The sequence below is a fragment of the Enhydra lutris genome, unplaced genomic scaffold (assembly GCF_002288905.1).
Source record: "Enhydra lutris kenyoni isolate GAN:26980312 unplaced genomic scaffold, ASM228890v2 scaffoldscaffold46, whole genome shotgun sequence".
Taxonomy (NCBI): domain Eukaryota; kingdom Metazoa; phylum Chordata; class Mammalia; order Carnivora; family Mustelidae; genus Enhydra; species Enhydra lutris.
In genome coordinates this window covers 14,124,530-14,146,097 of record NW_019154130.1, presented here as the reverse complement: position 1 = coordinate 14,146,097, position 21,568 = coordinate 14,124,530, and the positions used below count along the sequence as shown (strand labels likewise).

The window sequence follows — 21,568 nt, the reverse complement described above, 5'->3', positions numbered from 1 at the left end:
TTCTGATTCTTCTGTGACTGGAATTATGTTTGTAGCATGCAGCTCTTAGATGAGAGAAGCTTTCGGGCCTGCCTGGAAATGAAGGTTTTTAGCCATAAATCTGAGGATTTTTGGTAATTGAGGCCCAGAGTGATCAAATTCACCCTATTGAATAATAATAGCTAATAGTTACTGAGGGCTTCCTGTCTGGTATGCCAGGCTCTGCGCTAAGCACTGTTTTTCATTGGATCCTCATAACAAACCTGGGAGTTTGGTACCATGCATCTGGGTGAAGGAGGCTCAGAGAGGCGCAGTGACTGGCCCAGAGGTAAACAGCTGTATGGGAGAAGTCCTGACTCCAACCCAACTTATCCACTGGTGGTACTGGTATGGAGAATTCCCCATTGCTATTTTTTAACCCTTGCTTCTCCACCTGCATTTGATGGCTACACGGCAGTCATGGCCTCCCCTTTTATTTTAACAGCCACACTTGTGCTGCTCCTAGAATCCACCAGGTAAGACACAAGGAGACCAGTGTCTATGAGAAGAACGATCTCATGCATATTTAAGCTTATTAAACTTTAAATAAACCGTGTCTCACGCTCTGAAACATGGATGGGGAGAAGAGAGAATCGTGTTCTATGACCGTGGATTAAAACCCCATTCAAACAAGGGAGACGTGGCAACAGAAGTCTTGAGAAAGTTGCAGGAGACTCTAACAGACGCCTCTCCCCCTTCCCCAGTGCCTGTTCATTTGCCCGTTAATCTGAGTGCAGCTCCTGCAAGACAGAACCCCGAGTTCACTCCTTCTCCTTACGTCATGGAAAGCCTGCCAGCTGGCTGCTTGTGAGTAGGAGCCCCCCAAATTAATGATGGGCTGTATGGTGACTAACATAACATAATGGGAAAAAAAAAAAATCCTGGGCTCTAAGCACGATCGGGCTCAGGGAAAGCAGACTTTGCACTAAGCTCTTGGAACCCTCATGGGAAAAGTAAGAACTGCCTTCCTCATTGAGTGGCTGGCCTTCTCTCTATCATGTGCCTCTATCCCATGAGCAGGTGTTATTGGTGGCCCATTTAGTGGATGGATGCTGGTGGCTCAGGTCATGACTTGCCTGCTTTCTTTTCACTCTGAAAATCACGTTTCCAAAAGATGACACGGTCAACGCCCTCCACTTTCAGCTCTGGCCTTCCTAACCAGAAATGCTGGCCGCAGGAACTTTTGCTGGGCTGGTACTGATGGGTCTAACTACATCTCTTTCTTTTTTCATTTTGTTAAAGATTTTATTTATTTATTTGACAGACAGAGATCACAAGTAGGCAGAGAGGCAGGCAGAGAGAGAGAGGGGAAGCAGGCTCCCTGCTGAGCAGAGAGCCTGATGTGGGGCTCGATCCCAGGACCCTGAGATCATGACCTGAGCCAAAGGCAGAGGCTTAACCCTCTGAGCCACCCAGGCGCCCCACCACATCTCTTTCTATTCAGCATTAAAGATCCTGCTCAAAAGTCACGTTTCTGGGGTGTCTATCCAGACTCCCTTTTTGCCCCCTAACCTTGAGGGGATGGACATTAGTGAAATCATAGGAACGGTATCTGTGTTCTCTGTACCCCCCCAGCTTCCGGCATAGAGCTCACCAAACCCTTGTAGTCTCCTAAGTGGTAATAGCACTGGGAATATCCTTTGTTCTAATATTTGGTCTTAGACTCTGATTCTTGGCACCGAACTCCTTAACCCTTTGGAATTTCCTGCATGGTAGGAATGCCTTGTGCTGCCATCAACTCAGTGTGGTTCCAGAACATTTTCATCACCCCCAAGGAGGCCCCCTCCCCATTAAGCAGTCACTCCCCACTCCCTCACTCCCTCGGCCCCTGGCAACCACCAATCTGCTTTCTGTCTGGGATAAACCTCAAAAACATTCTGGTAAGTGAAGGGAGCCATACGCAGAAAGGTCACGTGTTGTAGGATCTCACTGATAGGACCCTTGTTTTTAAGCAGCGTAAGTTGAGGGGCGCCTGGGTGGCATATCCCATTAAGCACCTGACTCTTGGTTTCAGCTCAGGTCACGATCTCAGGATACTGGGATTGAGCCCCACATCTGGCTCCGCACTCAGAATGGATCTGCTTGAGAGTCTCTCTCCCTCTCCCTCTGCCCCTCTTTCTCATGCTCTCTCTCTCTCTCTCTCTCTCAAGTACATATATACATCTTAAAAAAAGAAAAAAAAAAGAAGCACATATTGATACTTCTCTAAGTTAACACTGTGAAGAACAGAATTTGGGACATATTGCAGAGGAAAGGGGGTGTCTGCTGTGGATTCCTTTCCTCTTTACCTGGCAGCCTGGCAGTGTGGGTCCTGGAAGCCCTAGCAGAGTGGCTGTCAACCTTGGCTCCACATGGAAATCATTGTGGGAACTTTCAAACACACTCTATCCAGGCAACACCCCCACTGAGTCTGATGTAGTTGGTGTGGGAAGCACCCTGGTATCTTGTGTTATCTAGTTGTATCCGTGGGATGAAGTGAGCTTTGGGTCCTCCTACTCTGCCATCTTTCCCTGGGCATTGGTATTTAAAAAAAAAAAAAAAAAACTGCCCAGGTGATTCTAATGTGTAGCCAGGGTTGAGACCATGGCTGTAACAGGACAATAGCTATGGGGGCAGGCCTTTTCCACCATCCTTCCCTCTCCACCTGCCTCAATACCTCCTTTCCATCCCCGATTCATGCCTTATTGAAGTCCAAGTATCCTAGGAGTCTGTCCATGCGGAATGGCATAGCCTAGGAATTTTGGGGTCACTCAGGGACTCAGGGATGCTTTTTATTTTATTTTATTTTATTTTAAGATTTTATTTATTTATCTGACAGATCCCAAGTAGGCAGAGAAGCAGGCAGAGAGAGGAAGGGAAGCAGACTCCCCGCTGAGCAGAGAGCCTGTTGTGGAGCTCCATCCCAGGACCCTGAGATCATGACCTGAGCCGAAGACAGAGGCTTTCACCCACTGAGCCACCCAGGCGCCCCTCAGGGATGCTTTTTAATTTATGACCTTAGTAACAGGGAATTATGTGAGCATTTCTAAACTTCATTCCTAATCAAAAAGGGGGTGGGTAATAATTGGAGGAATCTAAGGAATCTTTTGGAATATTTTGAAATTTAGATGAAGAGATGTGCATAAAGCACAGACTAGACACTCATTATAATTATTGTTGCGGTTGTTACTGTCGTCATCCCCATTGCCGTTGTTATGTGAATGGACATTTCATAGTGGACCGGTCCGTTGATGGTCCTCTCCCAACCAGAGGACAGAGCTTTACAAAAGTGGGGGCTACAAACAAACCAACAACCATTTCTTGTGCACCTGCTTTGGGTGGACACTGAGCTAGGATTTGAGGGTGCAGCTGAAGGTCTAGAATAGAGATCCTAATGTGGGTTAAAGTAAACGAGCACACAAACACGTTACAGGAACCCCAAATCTGAGTAGGTTTTGGAGGGGGTTGATCTGGAGTCCAGGAAATATCAGGAGAGGACGCCATTCACCTTGGGCTTTTAATAAGTAGAACTTTAGTCAGAAGTGGATGTGGGAAAGGCTGTTATTGAAGGCCCAAGGAACAGCATGAGGAGAGGCCTAGGGCGAGGGGCAGGCCGGTAAAGGGAGGGAAAGAGGCACCTTTGGGAACCAACAGGAGTTCTTGGATAGCTCTTGACATCAGACATGAGAACAGACATCTGTAGTAGAAGATACTCCATGGAGTCCCAGGAGGTTAGACTGAGAGGTAGGTAGGAGTAGACTAAAAGCAATGGTCAGACGCCAGCCCGAGAGGGGGCTTCTGGTCAGAGACAACCGCCATCTCCCGGCCCGGGCAGGTGGCGTTTGCTCGGCACAGCCCTTCCCCAGACTGTGGGCGCTGCAGCTACCGCATCTACTTACGTCAGAAGAATTTCACCGTAATGGACGTCTGACATCTTTTTGGCTGGCTGGAATTTGTGTCTTTCTTCCTCTTTGAGTTTCTGAAGTTGCTGTTGCTTCTTTTTCAAGGCGCTCTCCTCTCGCAGCATGCTGAAGTACCCGCGGCCTATCTTCGCTGACTGGATCAGCATGCTGGAGGGGGTTGGGGGGCGCGGGGGGAGAGAGCAACAAAGTTGAGCTGATTGTGAAGACAGTGCTATATATATTTTTTTAAAGATTTTATTTATTTATTAGAGAGATGGAGAGAGAGCACAAGGAGGTAGAGCAGCAGGCAGAGGGAGAGGGAGAAGCAGGCTCCCTGCTGCCCGATGCGGGGCTCGATCCCAGGACTCTAGGATCATGACCTGAGTCGAAGGCAGATGCTTAACTGACTGAGCCACCCAGGCGCCCCAAAGACAGTGTTACATTGTCCTGGGACTGATCATTTCTGAAGGGCACCCTCATACCTGCAGGGCAGGAACCTCCTTGCCTTTGGAACTCCACAGCCAGAAGGACCTCTCTGGTCTCAGTTCCTTCTTCAGTCCATTAGTCAACAAATATTTATTGAGCAACTATTACGTGCCAGGCACTCTGTTAGGTGCTATGAAATGAGCATAATAATCCACACCCCAGGGGCGCCTGGGTGGCTCAGTGGGTTAAAGCCTCTGCCTTCAGCTCAGGTCATGATCCCAGGGTCCTGGGATCGAGCCCCACATCGGGCTCTCTGCTTGGCGGGGAGCCTGCTTCCCTTCATCTCTCTGCCTTGCCTCTCTGCCTACCTGTGATCTCTGTCTGTCAAATAAATAAATAAAATCTTTAAAAAAAAAAAAAAAGAAAAAAAAATAATCCACACCCCACAGGATGAGACACCTTTATGCTTGGAAAGGGGCTCATCCATGATAATCGGTGGCAGATCAGTCCTGTAGGACCTGGGCTCCTGGCCAAGGCTGCCTTCTCTCAGATTCACCTAAATGCTCACATCTGCTTCACATGCTTCACAAGGGCTGCAAAGTGGAGGCAGTAAGGTGTATAGGTGTTTGCTGTGTCATGTGACATACGTTGAGACTTCGTGACCCCACCACTGTTTCCTAATCAGATGTCCTGATACTGGCTTGATGCCAAGACATTCTGTGCCTGACTGGTCTACACACCTCCCCCATTTTGCCATTTGTCACCTTGGGGTTGGAGTTTGACAGCACTCTGGTGGAGAAGGAGTGAACCCATCTCTGTGTCTGTCCTGACTCTCTGGGAAGTTGTTAGGCACCGTGTTGAACCACCACCATGTTTCCCCAGCCGTGAGTATTGGTTCCAAGATTTACTTTTATTCTCAAAATTCCTCTTGAGCAACCAGTGTGTGCTGGGGACTGTGCTCACCACTGGGGACACGGTGATGAACAGAATGCTGTTCTAAGAGTAAACCAATGATGATGAAGAATGATGGAGGTGAGAAGGACTCTGAGCTTTGTAAGAAGAGAGCACCTAATTCAGACTAGGGGGTGGTTGGAGATATCTTCCTGCATGAAGTGAGACCTCCTTTCCTTTGTTCTGAGTAACCTCTTTCTGTCTCCTTGTCTTTCTCTCGTGCTCAGCTTTGGAGGGGAATGTTCTCAGCAAGCTCTCTTGGTTAGATTTTGATAGGATTAATTAATCCTTGTTCATTTTCTAGGAAGAGTTAAGGTGTTACTGAGGACATTTGCACGTCAGCAGTGGATTCTCATAATGTCCGTTGGGAAAAATATGCTGGGAGGCAGGGGGTGGAGCTTTCCCAGTATTTTTTCAAATTGCATCACACAGTGATAACTTTTCATTCATTTATTTCTCGGGCAGACATTGCCTGAGAACCTACTAGTCCAGACACTGTGAGGAGACTGATGTTACACAAAGCAATAAGATAAGGCATCTGCGGCCAGAGAGTTCACAGTATGATAGAGGAAGTACACCCACAAACATACACTCTGAGTACAATGTAGAAAGAGCTACAGGGACCTAGAGAAATCTAAGAGGGCTTCCTGGGGGAGGTGACATTTGGAATAAGTAGGGATTTACCAGTAAGAAAACACGTGGGAAATGGCATATAAGTGGATGGAATAGCAGTGAGTTATAAATGCGAAGAAGTGAATTATCGACTAAATGTTTGTGTCCCCTTAAAATTTATGTGTTGAAACCCTACCCCCAATGTGATGGTATCAGAAGGTAAGGTTTTGGGGAGGTAGTTAGGATTAGATAAGGTCATAAGGGTGGAGCCCTCATGAAAGGGATTAGTACCCTTAAAAGGGTCATGGGAAATCTTCCTTCCTTTCTCTGCTGTCCACCATGTGAGGACACAACAAGATTCCAGCAGTCTACAACCCGGAAGAGGGTTCTCACCAGAACCTGCCCATGCTGGCACTTTGATCCAGACTTCCAGTGTCCAGAACATGGGAAATAAGTTTTTGTCGTTTGCAAGCCACACAGTCTATGGTACTTCATTATAGCAGCTGGAACTGACTAGGACGGCTGAATCCGAAGATGGCCCGTTTAGGAAACTACAAGTGTCTTTAAAAAGCTGGAGCACAGAAGGAATACGGGAGAGTGGCCAGAGCAAAAGCTGGCAACTGGCAGGGAGCAGGTGGTACAGGGCTTTGGGGTCTGGATTGAAGTGAGCCCTGATCTGGGAGTTGCTAGAAATAGAACTTCTAGAAATGTTTCAGGAATCTGCAAATGTTTGAGTTTTCATGAACAGTTTTTCAAGCTAATGACAGTACAAAACCACAAAACATCCTGTTAGATACCAGATTGGTTCATTTTGTATAAGCTTTTCCTGCCATTTCTGTTGTGTTAACCAATTCTGCAAAGCACATTTTTTTTCACATCTTAACATGTGTGAGATGAGAGTGTGTCTTGTTGTATTATGTCGGTCATCATCTACACACTCTAGCTTTGCTGTGACTCTGGACAGCCTGACCACACAATAGCCTCGCTGGATATTTTAGGCCACAAAACCACTGGGTCATGAGTTGGGGTCTGAAATGTACATTTTTAAAAAACATACTGTTATAAAATCAAATTAGTGACAGTATGAAAATTTGCAGACTGGGGATCAGCAGCTAGGAAGAAAATCTGGCAACAATAGCAAAGCATCCTTTTTTTTAAAAGATTTTATTTATTTATTTGACAGAGAGAGAGATCACAAGTAGGCAGAGAGGCAGGCAGAGAGAGGGTAGCAGGCTCCCTGCCGAGCGGAGAGCCCGATGCGGGGCTCGATGCGGGGCTCGATGCGGGGCTCGATGCGGGGCTTGATCTCAGGACCCTGAGATCATGACCTGAGCCGAAGGCAGAGGCTTAACCCACTGAGCCACTGAGGGGCCCCACAATGCATCTTTTTAAGGTATGTTGCATACAGCATTGTTGATTCTAATGAAAACATGGAATTCAGAAGAGCTCGATTTTAAATATGAAAAAATTTATAGAATCTCTTAAGTGGGGCACCTGGGTGGCTCAGTTGGTTAAGCGACTGCCTCTGACTTGGGTCATGATCCTGGAGTCCCTGAATCGAGTCCCACATTGGGCTCCCTGCTCAACGGGGAGTCTGTTTCTCTCTCTGACCTTCTCCCCTCTCATGCTCTCTCTCTGTCTTTCTGTCAAATAAATAAAAATCTTAAAAAAAAAAAAGAATCTCTTAAGCAATGTATTTCTCTTATCTCTTCCCTTTAATGCAGAGAGTGATATATAAAAAATTGTCTAGGAGAGTGAAGAGGAGCTTTTAAAAATCGTGACGTAATATTTTTATGAAATAGAAATTCTAAGGGCATAAGAAAGCATCATTTTAATTTAATTGGAAGTATTTTTTTATCTTGTTTCAAGTGATGTGTCTTAGCTTCAGTGGCAACCGATGGTATTTGAGTTTCTTACAAATATGTCACTGGCAGGTGACATCAGTCATCTTTTTCTACACTTAGACCCTGCTTCTCAGCTCATGTCAAATTTTCTGAATGTCTACACTATGTGTCACGTGTCCAACCCAGACAGCCAGGTGTAGGCAAGGATCACATATTATCCCAGTTCATATTCTTGTCACAGCAAAATAATCTCTCAGTTTCCTCTCGGACAAAATTGTGCAAAAATAAATGAATGTGTAACCTGGGGTAACCCAGGGAAACCATTACAGATAACTTTGGCCCTTAATTGTCAGTTCTAGGTGCTTTTGCCTGGCTTTTATTTTTAGGTTGAGGAAGGCGAGCCGTTGATATGATGTGGAATTCGTGTTTGGAACAACACTGTGCTTCTGTTTTGCTTTTAAGCTTCTGAATCCACTAATCAAGAGTGTCCTGAGGTTGCAGGGTAACCTGATAAAAAAGAAAACTGTTACCACTGGCAACCTCTTAATTTCACAAATGACGGTTTTCTTGCTGTAGCACAAACAAAGCAATTGCAGAGCCCACCTGGGGGCTGGGGCTGATGCGACAGCAACCTTTGTCGTGTTACTTTACTGAGGGCCCTTGCTCAAAATTTGGTTCTGAGTTTGAAACAGACACCACAGATGCACTAAAAAGGTGTGAAGCAACTTTGTACTCACATAATGAGGCTTTCTGGGCAGAGCAGGGAGGCTCCCAAGCAGGTCTGAAATCAGCCTGCGAGAGCAGACAGGGGTGACTGCCTTAGGGTTTTATCGTGGTCAGGGAGTGGGGTTGGGGTGGGCAGTCCCTTGTCTGTGGCTTGAGCTTCCCTTCGGCACCAAAAGCAGCAGCAGCTGGACCTTCTTGTTAGCTTGCCCAGGGGTGGACAGAAGGGGAAGAGACAGTGGGGAGGAGCTTGAAGGCTGTTGGGAGTCATACATCAAAAATGGAGTTAGATTCTTCATTGCAGTAATTCACGCCCAACTTGATCTTTGTCTGTTTGCTTGGATAATTGCATCATTATCAACCATCAGACGATAATTTATTGAATTCTTACTGTGTGCCAGGCACTCCCTCTAGGTGCTGAGATACAGCAGAGAACAAAACAGCCGCAATATTCCTGCGCTCGGGAAAGTCAGGTGGAGAAGGATAAAAACGAAGAAGTGAGCTGTGCTGCGGAAGATCATAAAGTTGGGACATGGGGAGAGTGGCTGCCAGGGGCGGGGGGAAAGTGTGTGCAGTTTGAAATACAAGCTCAGCTGAATGGTTAAAGAAGATATGGTATATACATATATAGACAATGACATATTACTCAGCTATGAGAAAAAGAAATCTTGCCATTTGCAATAATGTGGCTGGAACTAGAGGGTATAATGCTAAGCGAAATAAGTCAATCAGAGAAAGGCAATTATCTTATGATTTCACTCATATGTGGAATTTAAGAAACAAAACAGAGATGCATAGAGGAAGGGAGGGGGAAAAATAAAACAAGTTGAAATCAGAGAGGGAGACAAACCGTAAGAGACTCTTTAACTCTAGGAAAGAAACTGAGGCTTGTTGGAGGGGAGGTCGGTGGGGGGATGGGGTAACTAGGGGATGGGCATTAAGGAGGGCACGTGGTATAATGAGCCCTGGGTATTATATACAACTGATGAATCACTGAACTCTACCTCTGAAATTAATAATATGCTATATGTTAATTAATTGAATGTAAATAAAATTAAAATACATAGATGACCAACAAAAGGTCTTGCTGAGAAGGTGGCATGCAGGTTTCTGGGGGAAGAGTGTTTCAAGTAAAGGGAGTAGCATATGCAAAGGCCCTGGGCAAGTACAACTTTAGAGTAAGGAAGTTTAATTTTCATGGAATAAAATATGATATTGCACAATGCACTTTTGCTGCTGACACATTGTATTCGCTTTAGATATTGGTGTTTAATTTAAGACTTGTGGTAGAAAGGTCCTGCTCTAAAAATGGAAGGAAGGAAAGAAGGGAAAAAGAGAGAAAGGAAAGAAGGGGAAAAGGAAAGAGGGAAGGAAAGGAGAGGGGAAGAAAGGAAGTGCTGTGTCCTGGACTGGGATAAGTAGGAAAACACCAGGGGACTCTGCTGCTCTGGGTACCTGCTCCTTCCCCACAGCCTTGCTCCAGGGCGCTACTCCAGAAGGCAGTAGATTTTACCATTTTAATTAAGAAGTTCATTGCTATTAATTCAATCTAACATCCTCTTGTGCAGGAATCCAGTAACAGAGCTGTAGAGGCCCCTCTCTGCTGCTGGAGTTCAGTAAGACTAACGTGCTTCCAGTGTGTTCTTGAGATGTAACAAATCATGTAGAGAAGAGGCCTTTGTAGTGAACTAGGCAGTGATAGGGTTTCACATCTGTGGTAGACCTTAGCCCTGCTCTCCGCTATTTCTGCCCCTCCCCCACCCCCTTGATCTTGGATGCATGGATTAACTTACATATCCTCATAACAGCTCTGTGTTGTATCTAGACCCTGGCATCATCACTGGGTCTGAACCCAGTAGTAGGTTGAGCTATGGAGTCCTGCTGTCCGGTGTGCTGGGTTATAGACTGTCAGGATGTTTCCACCGGGAAGTCTCACCTGCCTACCCCGGAAGTCCATCGACTTTAGAGACTCTGTGGGTAACGGGGTCCTTGGCTAACTTGAGTGACTTGGCCTCGACTGGCAGGTGTCAGAGCCCTCCTTTATCCATGCAACTTCCCTTGGAGTTGCCCAGATTCTCTTAGGGAGTGAAAGGTCATCATTGAAAGGTGTCTGTCCCAGGAAAGACCATGGTCTTCAGGGATGGAGAGAGCGGGGGCAGGTGTGAAGAAGACTCACCATGTCTGATGATTGAGTATGACAAGGGGAGGGTCCCACAGACATGGAACAGACCTGGCTAGTTTGGTGGGCTTTGGGCTTGGATTTCAGTATCTGATTTCAAAGCCACTGTCTTCCCCTGAAGAAGTTGTGTATTATAGATTATGGAAGTTGTGTATTATGGATTGAACTGTGTCCCCCTACAATGCATAGGTTGAAGACTTAACTCCCAGTATCTCAGAATGTGACCTTACTTAGAAATAAGGTCATTGCTCATGCAACTAGGTAAGATGAGGTGGTGCTGGAGTAGGGTGGGCCCTCATCCAGTAGGACTGGTGTTCTTATCAAAAGGGGAAATTTGGACGGAGGCATGCACACAGGGAGAAGGCCATATAAAGATGGAGGCAGAGATGTGGGTGATGTTTCCACCGGCAATGGGGAACACCAGAAATGGCTTGCCAGTTATGAGAAGCTGGGTGGAGGCATGGTACAGAGTGTCCCTCACAGGGCTCTGAAGAAACCAATCCCCCAACACACTGACCTTGGACTTCTAGCTTCCAGAAGTGTGAGACCACACATTTCTGCTGGCAGCCCCCGAAAACCATTGCAGTGCGATCATGGAACTGCTTACTGTTTTTATTGTCTTTGACTGTGAGGGTTCACCACATCCTGATTAAATTAATTTATAGAAAGGGACAGGCTGATGGTCCGTGCCACAGCAAATGAAAAGGGCTTGACTATGACTTGGCATGCCTTAGGCTGTACACCTGTTAGGCGTTGGACTCTGTGTTAGGCCCTGACTCTGTCTTAGGTTGTGTTAGAGGCACTGGCGTTTCAAAGGTGAACACATCCTCAGAGAATTCACAGCCTTTCCCTCTGCAGTCTTAGTGAGCTGTTCTTTTATTGTAATGAAGAGGTTGGTGAGAGATTTATTTGACTCAGTGATGCCCTTATTCCAAAAAGTATTAGAGGCAGAACATTTTTTTAAAAAGTGAAAAAGGCAAGGAAAATAAGAAGGCCAACATCAGGTCAGACAGGTGTCAAAATCTGTACCACGTGATCAAGGGTGCCAGTTTGGCCCTGAGCATCCTGGTGGCTAACGCAAGGAGGGAAACACAATCCCTCGTGTGATTCCTAATGACCATACAGTTTTTAAAGAACTGTTCGGGAGATGCTTCCTTATTCCTGGTGTTGAAACTGGGAAGAGATTTCGCTCAAGGACCTGTACAGGGAGGGCCCCTTGTAAAACCACGTCTGTAACAGAACCCTAAATGCCAAGAGTGACGAAGGCCTCTGTAACTCACAGAATGGGGTAGGGGAACCCGGCTTGGGGAATCTAGTCAGCAGGTGTTCTATTGGAATTACCACCCCTGTTAAACCAAAGCAGCCAGACTCCCAGCTGCTAGATCTTCTGGAAAGAGCCAGGTGAGAGACAAGCATGGTTCAGGAGGGGGGTCTGGGCCCTCATGTCAGACACACCAGTCTATTCTGGGAACTTCAGGCTACAAGATGTTCATTCGGTAAGCCAAGAAGTGCTCCCACGGTACCATGGAGGCCCGTTTAAAAATACTTAATATTTTAGCAAATTCCTATCTAATTCCCTTGTATGCTCCCTACATTTTCTCTATCATTATTGCTGATTACCAGGCTATTTGTGTGAAGGGAGCTATTTGCAGGGAAGAGCAGTTTTCGCCTTTAAATCCACTCACCCGGGGCCTCTTGTTCACTGCTTTCCACGCTGTAAAACTCCCCTGGCTAACATCGCAAGAGGAACGATGGGGAGTAAAATAATTAACTGCATCAGGCAAGCGGAGGAAGAAGCCGATTGTAAAATGGAAGGTTTCCTCTACCCAGTGCCACTTATTCCTAACCAGTGCATGAGGGTGGGTTTTTATTTTTAAGGGACATATGTTCTCAGTACGGGAGTCTGCGTGCGATCCCATGAATGGAGATCGCTCACTTCGGCAATGGGGGTGTTCTCAGCAGGGCTTAGCTGAGACAGACCAGAAGCTGTCTTTGGCTATGGAGTCCTGCTGTCCAGTAAGGAAGCCCAGGTTTTTCTTCCCCAGCACCTTCAGACTTGAGGAGCCATAAATACGTAGTGAGGCTTGCCGGGGACGGCCTCTTCGGGGGACCTTTACTTTAACCCCTCTCTTCAGCAGGTGTTAAACCTCTCTGAACTACAGGGGCAGTTGTTTAAGTATCTGTCTTTGGCTCAGGTCATGATCCCGGCGTCCTGAGATAGAGCCCCACATCAGGTTCCCTGCTCAGCTTCTCCCTTTCCTGCCCTTCCTCTCACTCCTGCTCTCTCTCTCTCTCAAATAAAGAAATAAAATCTTAAACACACACACATACCACCCCCCCCCCCCCCCCCCACACACACACCAAAAAACCTCTCTGAACTACAGCCTCTTCAATTTTGAATGGGAAAATCTTAGTTCTTGGCTTCAAGGGCCTTTGGGAGGATTAAGTGAGTTGGTGGACATGAAGAGCTTAGTATGGTGCCTGGTATATAGGACTCAATGATTGGGAGTTGTAGCTATTACTGCTAATATTGTTATTGCCAACTTGCTAACATTCCCAAGGGTTTGGTGTATATTTCCAGGTGAGAAAACATGGAAAGTTGTCGGTTAACGATGAGGGTCCATCACAGCTGGGAAGTGGCAAAAGCAGGGATTGGAAGCCAGGAGGGCTGGTTCCAGAATTTTCCCATCTCCACCTGCATATGCAAGTTCAAGCACGTTCAGCAGGAAGCTTTAAAGCTTGGAGTTTGTTTATCTCCAGGCTGTATGTTGTGTGCAGAGGTCATTTCTAGGCTTATAGAATAGAAACTGTTGGCTTAGCTTTTCCACTTTTAGACCATGTTTCACCCAATCCAAGATACCACCTGTGGCAGATTAAAGTCATTATTCATATTCCCCCTTTCCCAGCACCCTGACTTTTGGCTTTCATGTGACTTCCTTGGCCTATGGATGTTGGCAGATGTCACTTGAACAGAAGCTTGAATTGGGTCCATGATGATAACAAACCCCACTCTTTTGCTGAACCCGGAAGAATGAGAAAGGCATGAGGAACAGAACTAAACCCACTGAATCTCAGCCAAGATCGGCCAATCCTCAGTTAACCTATAGACACATGTGCAAAGGAAGAAATACGTACTGCAAGTCACTGAGTTTGGGACAGCTTGTTACATAGCATTATGGTGAAAATAGCTGACCAACACATTGTCTATTATAAGATGCACTTTTATTATTTTATTTTTTAAAGTTTTGAATTTCTCATTGTTTTTTTTTTTTTTAAGATTTTATTTACTTATTTGACAGACAGAGATCACATGTAGGCAGAGAGGCAGAAAGAGAGAGAAGGGGGGAAACAGGCTCCCCACTGAGCAAAGAGCCTGATGGCGGGGCTCAATCCCAGGACCCTGAGATCATGACCCAAGCTGAAGGCAGAGGCTTAACCCATTGAGCCACCCAGGCGCCCCTGCACTTCTATTTTTGAATCACAAAGAAGGAAAGACCCATGCCAGTTAAATTAAGAAAATAATTGTACATTACATCCCCAGTTCAGAGATGTTCAAATTGTGTGGAGGATAATGTCCCTCTTAGATAACATAAAATATGGTAATAAGAAAGAAATAGCCTCAGACTCAAGAAAAGATGGTCCAGAATAGAACTTAGATCATAAAATAATTTACAGCCCATTCTGAGAAGTATCTAGCATACTTAATAAAATATTTGTGCAAATTTCTGATATCTTTTGATGACATTAAGAGCCCTTTGGGATGTTAGATTGCTCCACACAGCTGGCCCATCAGACTTGCAACAAGGCTCTTAACTTTTTTTTTTTTAAGACTTTATTTATTTATTTGACAGACAGAGATCACAAGTAGGCAGAGAGGCAGGCAGAGAGAGAGGGAGAAGCAGGCTCCCCGCTGAGCAGAGAGCCTGATGTGGGGCTCGATCCCAGGACCCTGGGACCATGACCTGAGCTAAAGGCAGAGGCTTAACCCACTGAGCCACCCAGGCACCCCAAGGCTCTTAACTTTTAACAAATCATTCCTCCCTTGGGCGGGGCTGTCTAACTAGCTCCTTGTTACTCAACTTGTGGTGGTCTTTGTACTAGCATCATCCACATCACTTAGGAGCTTGTGAGAAAGGCAGAATCTTGGGTTCCCTTCAGACCTCCTGAATAAGAACCTACATTTTAGGAGGATCCCCAGGTGATTCATATATGCACTGAGGTCTGAGATGCATTAGTCTGGCTGTCCCCTTTCCTCTATTAAGAAAACAAAAACGGGGGACGCCTGGGTGGCTCAGTTGATTAAGCAGCTGCCTTTGGCTCAGGTCATGATCCCAGCATCCTGGGATCGAGTCCCACATCGGGCTCCTTGCTTGGCGGGGGCCTGCTTCTCCCTCTGCCTCTAGCCTGCCACTCTGTCTGCCTGTGCTCGCGCTCTGTCTCTCTCTAAGAAATAAATAAAAAAAATTAAAAAAAAAAACAAAAACGGGACACCTGGGTGGCTCAGTGGGTTAAAGCGTATGCCTTCGGCTCAGGTCATGATCCTAGGATCCTGGGATCGAGCTCCACATTGGGCTCTCTGCTCAGCCAGGAGCCTGCTTCCCTTCCTCTCTCTCGCCTGCCTCTCTGCCTACTTGTGATCTCTGTCTGTCAAATAAATAAATAAAATCTTAATAAAAAAAAAAGAACAAAAACAAAAAACAAAACAAAAAAACCCCAACAAAACAAAAGAATTCTCCAGGAAGAAATCTTTGGACTATTAGAAATCTATTTCTATTACAAATTGTTGATCTATTAGAAGCTTGTTTCCTTTGCTCCAGGTTTGAAGTAAAACTTTAACACAATAGCGATCACTTCATCGCAGAAAATTCCTGAAGCACATGGGTAGTGACACTGTCAACCTTTGAGGGCGCTTGGCTTACAGTACGTCTCCCGTTAACGGAATCCGCTCCATCCTGAGGGCTCTAGAGGAAACTAGGGCTGAACAGCATCGAAAGCAGCCCAGCTCCCTTCACAGGGGCCTTTCTAGAAGCTGTGGAGTTCTGTGGAACGGTGCTGGGGGAGTAGCAAAGGGAACTCATGTTCACCCTTTCAACGGGGGGTGGGGGCTGGGGGGGGGGGGGGGGGGGGGAGGGTGGGGGGATTAACCTCCGCAAATCACTTAGTTAAAAACCAACAGCCCAGATGTACTTTAAAAACAAAACAAAACAAAAACCCAAAACCTCCAAAAAACCAAAACCTAACTTTTAATGGTATTACGGCTCTTCCCCCAGCTGGTTTTCACTCCTATTTTCCGTCTCTGCCTGCAAGAAATACGAGGCTGTAAAACCAGCAGTGGTTCAACGGGGAAAGGCGGAATGACATTAAAATGAACAAACAAGACCGGCAATCCCATTTCGGGCATGTCCTGCTCTCAAAGACGGGAATCGCCTACACGGGAAATTTTCACTTAGCAAATTTTACTGTTTTCAAAGGATAGCAAAGAAATCAAGTTTCTTTTCAGTTCGTGGAGACTGCAGACTTGGAGAGCCCTTTTCATCTGGCTGGCTCTCGCCTTGCTTTGTCAGCCCACCCAGACATACTGATTTCCGAGAGGGAGAGAGCCAACCTGATGGAGAGAAGGCATCCGAAATGCCATCCTTAAATTCTTGAATTTTCAGGCAACCCATAGAGGCAAATTAATAACGCAGCCCCAGTTCACACGCACCCAGCAAATATTTTGCATTTAAATTCCCGCATTAGAATGCCCTGTTTATACAATAACTTAATAAATCTAGCCTGGCTGCCAAATTGACAAGAAGGTGAGAATCATTCATTAAAATGCAAATGCAATTGAGATGAAATTTGGAATACATTTATTACAGCAATTGAACTTCAGTCAACTGTAGTCACAACACAGATTTTGAACTGCCTTTCAGACAAAAGGACGTGTTGTAGTGTGCCCCCCTCCACCACCACCCAAGTTAATATCTTTGTCAGCATGCAAATTAAAGCCATTTCCTGAGTGCTAATGATTTGCAATGGAGGATTTCACTCTTCTTTATAGGACAAGATTGCCAGAGATAAAGGTCAACTGCATAGACAAAAGATTGCACTGGTAGCATATTGTGTATACAGCAAATTGACGGCAAACATATTCTGAGTACTTATGGCAACCACATTCTTATTAAATCACACCCGAACATCTCTTTACCGTCCCTGGGTCATTTGCTAATTGTAATGCCCAACAATGGGAGATTTGCCCAGTCAGGATTTTACCCCTCAGATCAAAAGTTTCCATTCGGATCTAGGTCCTGCCTGAATGACTCAGCCCCCGAAGAGGTCCCGTTTGTGGGTTCCTTTTGGTCTCTAAAGCAGGTGGAAGGAAAACACGGCTGGGACCCGATCGTCTGTGGAGACATCGCCAAGTACCTCCTTCGGTTTTATTCTCTCTGATTCCTTTGCAAAAGTCAGGTGGCATTTCTGAGGCGTGGCACCGTGCACGTGCCCCTAGCAGACACCGTTTGAGGTGGAGGGAGGCGCGACGTAGAGTGTTTCTTTGGCCGCGGGTTGAGCGTGCTGTTCAAGAGTCCCTCTAGGGTGGCAAAAAGCAGCGTGTTTCACCTGTCAAACGGGGAGATGACTTCTGACCCCTTGACCCGCTTCATGTCCACCAGCTTCTCCGGAAGCGATGCCAACTCAACCTCTTAAACATCCCCTGACTGCCTTCCTTCCTGTTGCCACCATCTGAGTCAGAAACCATCCTTCCTTGCCTCTGTTATTCTAAGTAGCTTCCTGGTCCTTTTCCTTTTCCCAGCCTGTGTCTACCTGGATGCCGCAAGGTGCTTTCTAAAATGCAGACCTCACCTGGGTGGCTCAGTCAGTTAAGCCACTGCCTTCAGCTCAGGTCATGATCTCAGGGTCCTGGAATGGAGTCCCGCATCGGGTTCCTTGTCCAGCAGGGAGCCTGCTTTTCTCTCTGCCTCTGCCTGCCCCTCTGCCTGCTTGTGCTCTCTCTCTCTCTCTCTCTCTGACAAATTAAAAAAAAAAAAATGCAGACCTCGTCATTCCCATCAGAGCACGCCCAATCCTTCCACGGCTCTCCACTGTCCTAAGGACAAAGTCCAGAATCTTCCATGACAGTAAGGCCCGCTGAGATGTGGGCTTTATCTTGAAGGGAAATAGAATATGTCGTCCCCAAGTATGCCTCTGTGGCATATTGATGATTTTGAATTAAAGTTACTTAAGATACAGCCAGTGCAAGGAGTACACTCTGACCCTCTTTTGCCCCCTGAGAGCAGGAAATAAATCTTTCCGGTGAAGGTACCCTCCATGTACCAGGAGGAAGAGAGGCATCCTTAGTGATGTGGGAAACAAAGGCAGAAGAAAAATTATTGACTTTCCTTATGACCTGCAGCCCACGGACAAATCCTCCAAATAGGCAGAGTGACATTCCTCGAGGAACTTGACTGCCTCAACATTGATACTTTGCTAAAGGCAAAAGGCAGTCTTAGCCCAACCCCTAAGAACCTGTGAGTCTACTCTAACATATAAAAATTCCTTTGGAAACTTCCTACATCTCTACTCCCCCAAGATACATGTTGGCAGTCAACCCTTAAGTATATGACCCACCGATAAACATCTGAAGGGTCTCATGACTCAGGTTTTATTAGACAACAATACTTTGACCCTCAAGGTCCTGGAAACCTTGCTTCCAAATTCCTTCGAGACTTATGCTACCCCTAATCCCCTCCCACCCTTAAAGTATACAATGGGCCACTCATGACCCCAGTGCAACTCTTTCTACCCAAGGGTCCTGTCCCCGTGCTTTAATAAAACCTCCTTTTTGCACCAAAGATGTCTCAAGAATTCTTTCTTGACCATTGTCTTCAAACCCTAACATCTTTCCTACACCACTTATCACTAGGGAGGGAAAATTCAAGGCCCAGAAGGCTGTGTGAACCGCCCTTGGTGCTTCTCCACTAATTGGCGACCCCAAGCCCAAACCCCTTGCTCTGGTCAATTCTTCACTGATACGTTGTTTCTTTGTCCGGAAGGTATAAAAGGTGCCTGCTTTGGGGACTTCTGAGTATCATATTTCTACGGACACCTGTATATGCAAAATTACATTTTTCTTTTTGTTCCTATTGATCTGTCTCCTGTCAGTGTAATTATTAGACCTGCCAAAGAACCTGGAAGGGAAGAAGGGAAGAGTTTTCCTGCCCAGCAATCTACAACCACTTATCGAGCCATTTCTTTGCAACTCTCTACCCCTTTAAATGGCCCCCGATTTTGCTTCTTCTGGCAGTACCTTCTGCTTCTTCACTTGGCTGATCGCTATTTGTCCTTCAAGTCTTGGGGAAAATTGTCAGCTGTGGACCCTTCAGTCTCACACTCTCTCTCCACCCAGCTCCGGGCTGGTTCAAGTCCCTCCTCTAGGCTTCCCCCACCCACCCCCAACTCCTGCTTACATGCTCCCCGCTGCACTCATCACCCTACATGGTGATGGCCTGTCTTTTGGTCTACTTTTCCTACTAGACCATGGGCTCCTTGAAGACTGTGCCTCACAGAGCACAGGCGATCTACACTTGCTGGTTTTCCTCCTCTGCCTCCTTTCCTTTGTTCTAACGGCAGGAAGTGCTGGTTACCTGCCAAATACCCATTTCCCCAGCTTCCTTAGTAACAAACCACATTATTTTGGGCATCCAAATGCCTAGATTAAAAAAAAAAATCAACAAAAGAACAACACGCAACACTGTATTGTGAGGGGCTTCTGGGAAACCGCTTTGAAGGGAGTTAACATGGCGGGGACGGGGGGGAGGAATATGCCCTTCGACCTTTGCCCCTTCTTCCTTCCTGCTGCCTAAGACTTAGGGGGTGATGGCTGCAGCCCCAACAGCTATTATGTGAGTGTGAGGAAACTCTGCAGTTGGAGGCCAGTACTAAGGATAGTGGACTGAAAGGCAAATGGAAGCTGGGTCCTACATGACCATGAAGCCTCCATATTTGTGCTTCCTCCTGAAGGTGAACCTCTTTTATGTGAGGGAGGTAAGCCTTTACCTCAAGTCCTGGTAGTTCCCAGCTCTGTTCACTATGTTGTGGAATGTGGTCCCAGTTGATTCTCTCTCTGTCTCTGTCCCCTGACTAAATTGCCATGATTCTCACTTTTATTTTTATTTATTTATTTTTTAAAGATTTATTTTCATTTACTTGAGAGAGAAAGAGAACATGAATGGCGAGGTGAAGCCGACTCCCTCTGAGAAGGGAGCCTAAAGCGGGGCTCAGTTCCAGGATGCTGAGATCATGACCTGAGTGAAGGCAGATGCTTAACCGACTGAGCCACCCAGGCGCCCCAGGGTTCCCACCTTTAAAATGCCATCATCCTTAGCTGAAACTCTGCCAAAAGAAGTAGGCCTAGGAGAGTCACCCTTGAGGGTGTCAGGGCAGCGAGGAACCAGATGTAGGAGGATCTGAACCTGTTAGAGTGAGGACTGGGAGGCAGGGTAGTGGGTGCTGTGCAAGAGAAGCGGCTACGGTTGGGGGAGGAGGAAGAATGTGCCCGGCAAGCATCCGAGCAAGGTGCTGAGCAAGGGACCCCAACATGCATCATCTCCTTGAATCTTCACAACACCCCCAGGAACTAGGCAGTTATCCCCATTTTGCCAAGGAGCAAACTAAGGCTCAGAGGGGTCAAATAGTCTAACCAAAGGTCAGTAAGTGGTGGTGCTGGAGTTTAAACCCAGGTGGTTTGATCCAAAGTGTTGCATGAGGAACATGCACTGGTTTTGGAAATGGTCTGTTCTAGTTTTAACTAGTTATGGTTTCCTTGTGTCTCAGTGTCTGTGACTGTGGGTGGGTCATTGTCTCCTCTCCCAGACTCACTTTTCCTCATCTGCATAACTGGGATAAATGAATACCCAGCCTAGGACCGTGCATGAGAAGCAGTTAGCATCGTGCCTGGAACCTCAGTAAATGGTAGCAATCATGGTTTTCATCACCATCGTCACGGTCAAAGCCATGAATGGTTGCTGTTACAACTCTCTTGCTGTGCACACAGCCCGGGGGGGTTGGTTTGGCTCTAAGCCCTGCCAGGCTTCTGGGAAGTGGCACTTGGTTCAAGTGGCAAGCTTAGGAGGTTCGGTGCTTTGAGGGTGGTGGCAAGAACAGTGTAATTAGACCGCAATTATTTTGGGATTTGGTAAATTGCATTATGCAGTAATTCATTAAAAAAGTCCATGAATCGACTGCCCATAGTGGTGGTGGGAAAAACACTTGGTTATCATGTAAGTAATGAAATTTATTAAGCTAAAGGGCCCAGGAATTAACCTCTGCTCTGCTGAATAAGAAATTACATGCAGAAACCTTCTAATTATTTTAAGTGGTTTTCTTTTCTGGGTTCTTTATTTAATCTCTATCTCAGATCTTCAGTAATAGGAAAAAAAATGAAGGAAGTGGAAGGGGAAGAGGAGAAAGACAAAGAGGAGGAGGAAAAAGATGGAAAGCGTCATCTAAGGGGCCCATATCATAGACATGTGGGTGTTTCAGAGGGAGACTGCTGATAGCAATGAATTCACATCAGACCTATGGGTTTAGGCGAAAGTGGGATGTACATTAACGTCAGTTAAAAAGCTAGGCTTGGGGCGCCTGGGTGGCTGAGTGGGTTAAAGCCTTTGCCTTCGGCTCAGGTCATGATCCCAGGGTCCTGGGATCCAACCCAGCATCAGGCTCTCTGCTCAGCAGGGAGCCTGTTTCCCTTCTTCTCTCTCTGCCTGCCTCTCTGCCTACTTGTGATCTCTGTCAAATAAATAAATAAAATCTTTTTAAAAAGTAAATAAATTAAAATAAATAAAAAGCTAGGCTCTGGGGTTCCTGGGTGGCTCAGTCAGTTGAGCCACCGACTCTTGGTTTTGGCTCAGGTCATGATCTCACGGGTCCTGAGATCAAGCCTTGCCTCAGGC

General features: G+C 46.3%; 1 protein-coding gene across 1 annotated transcript in view; it reads right to left on the bottom strand.

Annotated features, from left to right (window-relative positions):
* LOC111156433 (coiled-coil domain containing 60) overlaps positions 1-21,568 on the bottom strand; it is a 161,637-nt gene that overhangs the window by 49,487 nt on the left and 90,582 nt on the right. Inside the window, exon 3 of the mRNA XM_022517337.1 lies at positions 3,897-4,067. Within this exon, the coding sequence (XP_022373045.1) occupies positions 3,897-4,067 (171 nt within the window). The remainder of the gene's footprint in view (positions 1-3,896; positions 4,068-21,568) is intronic.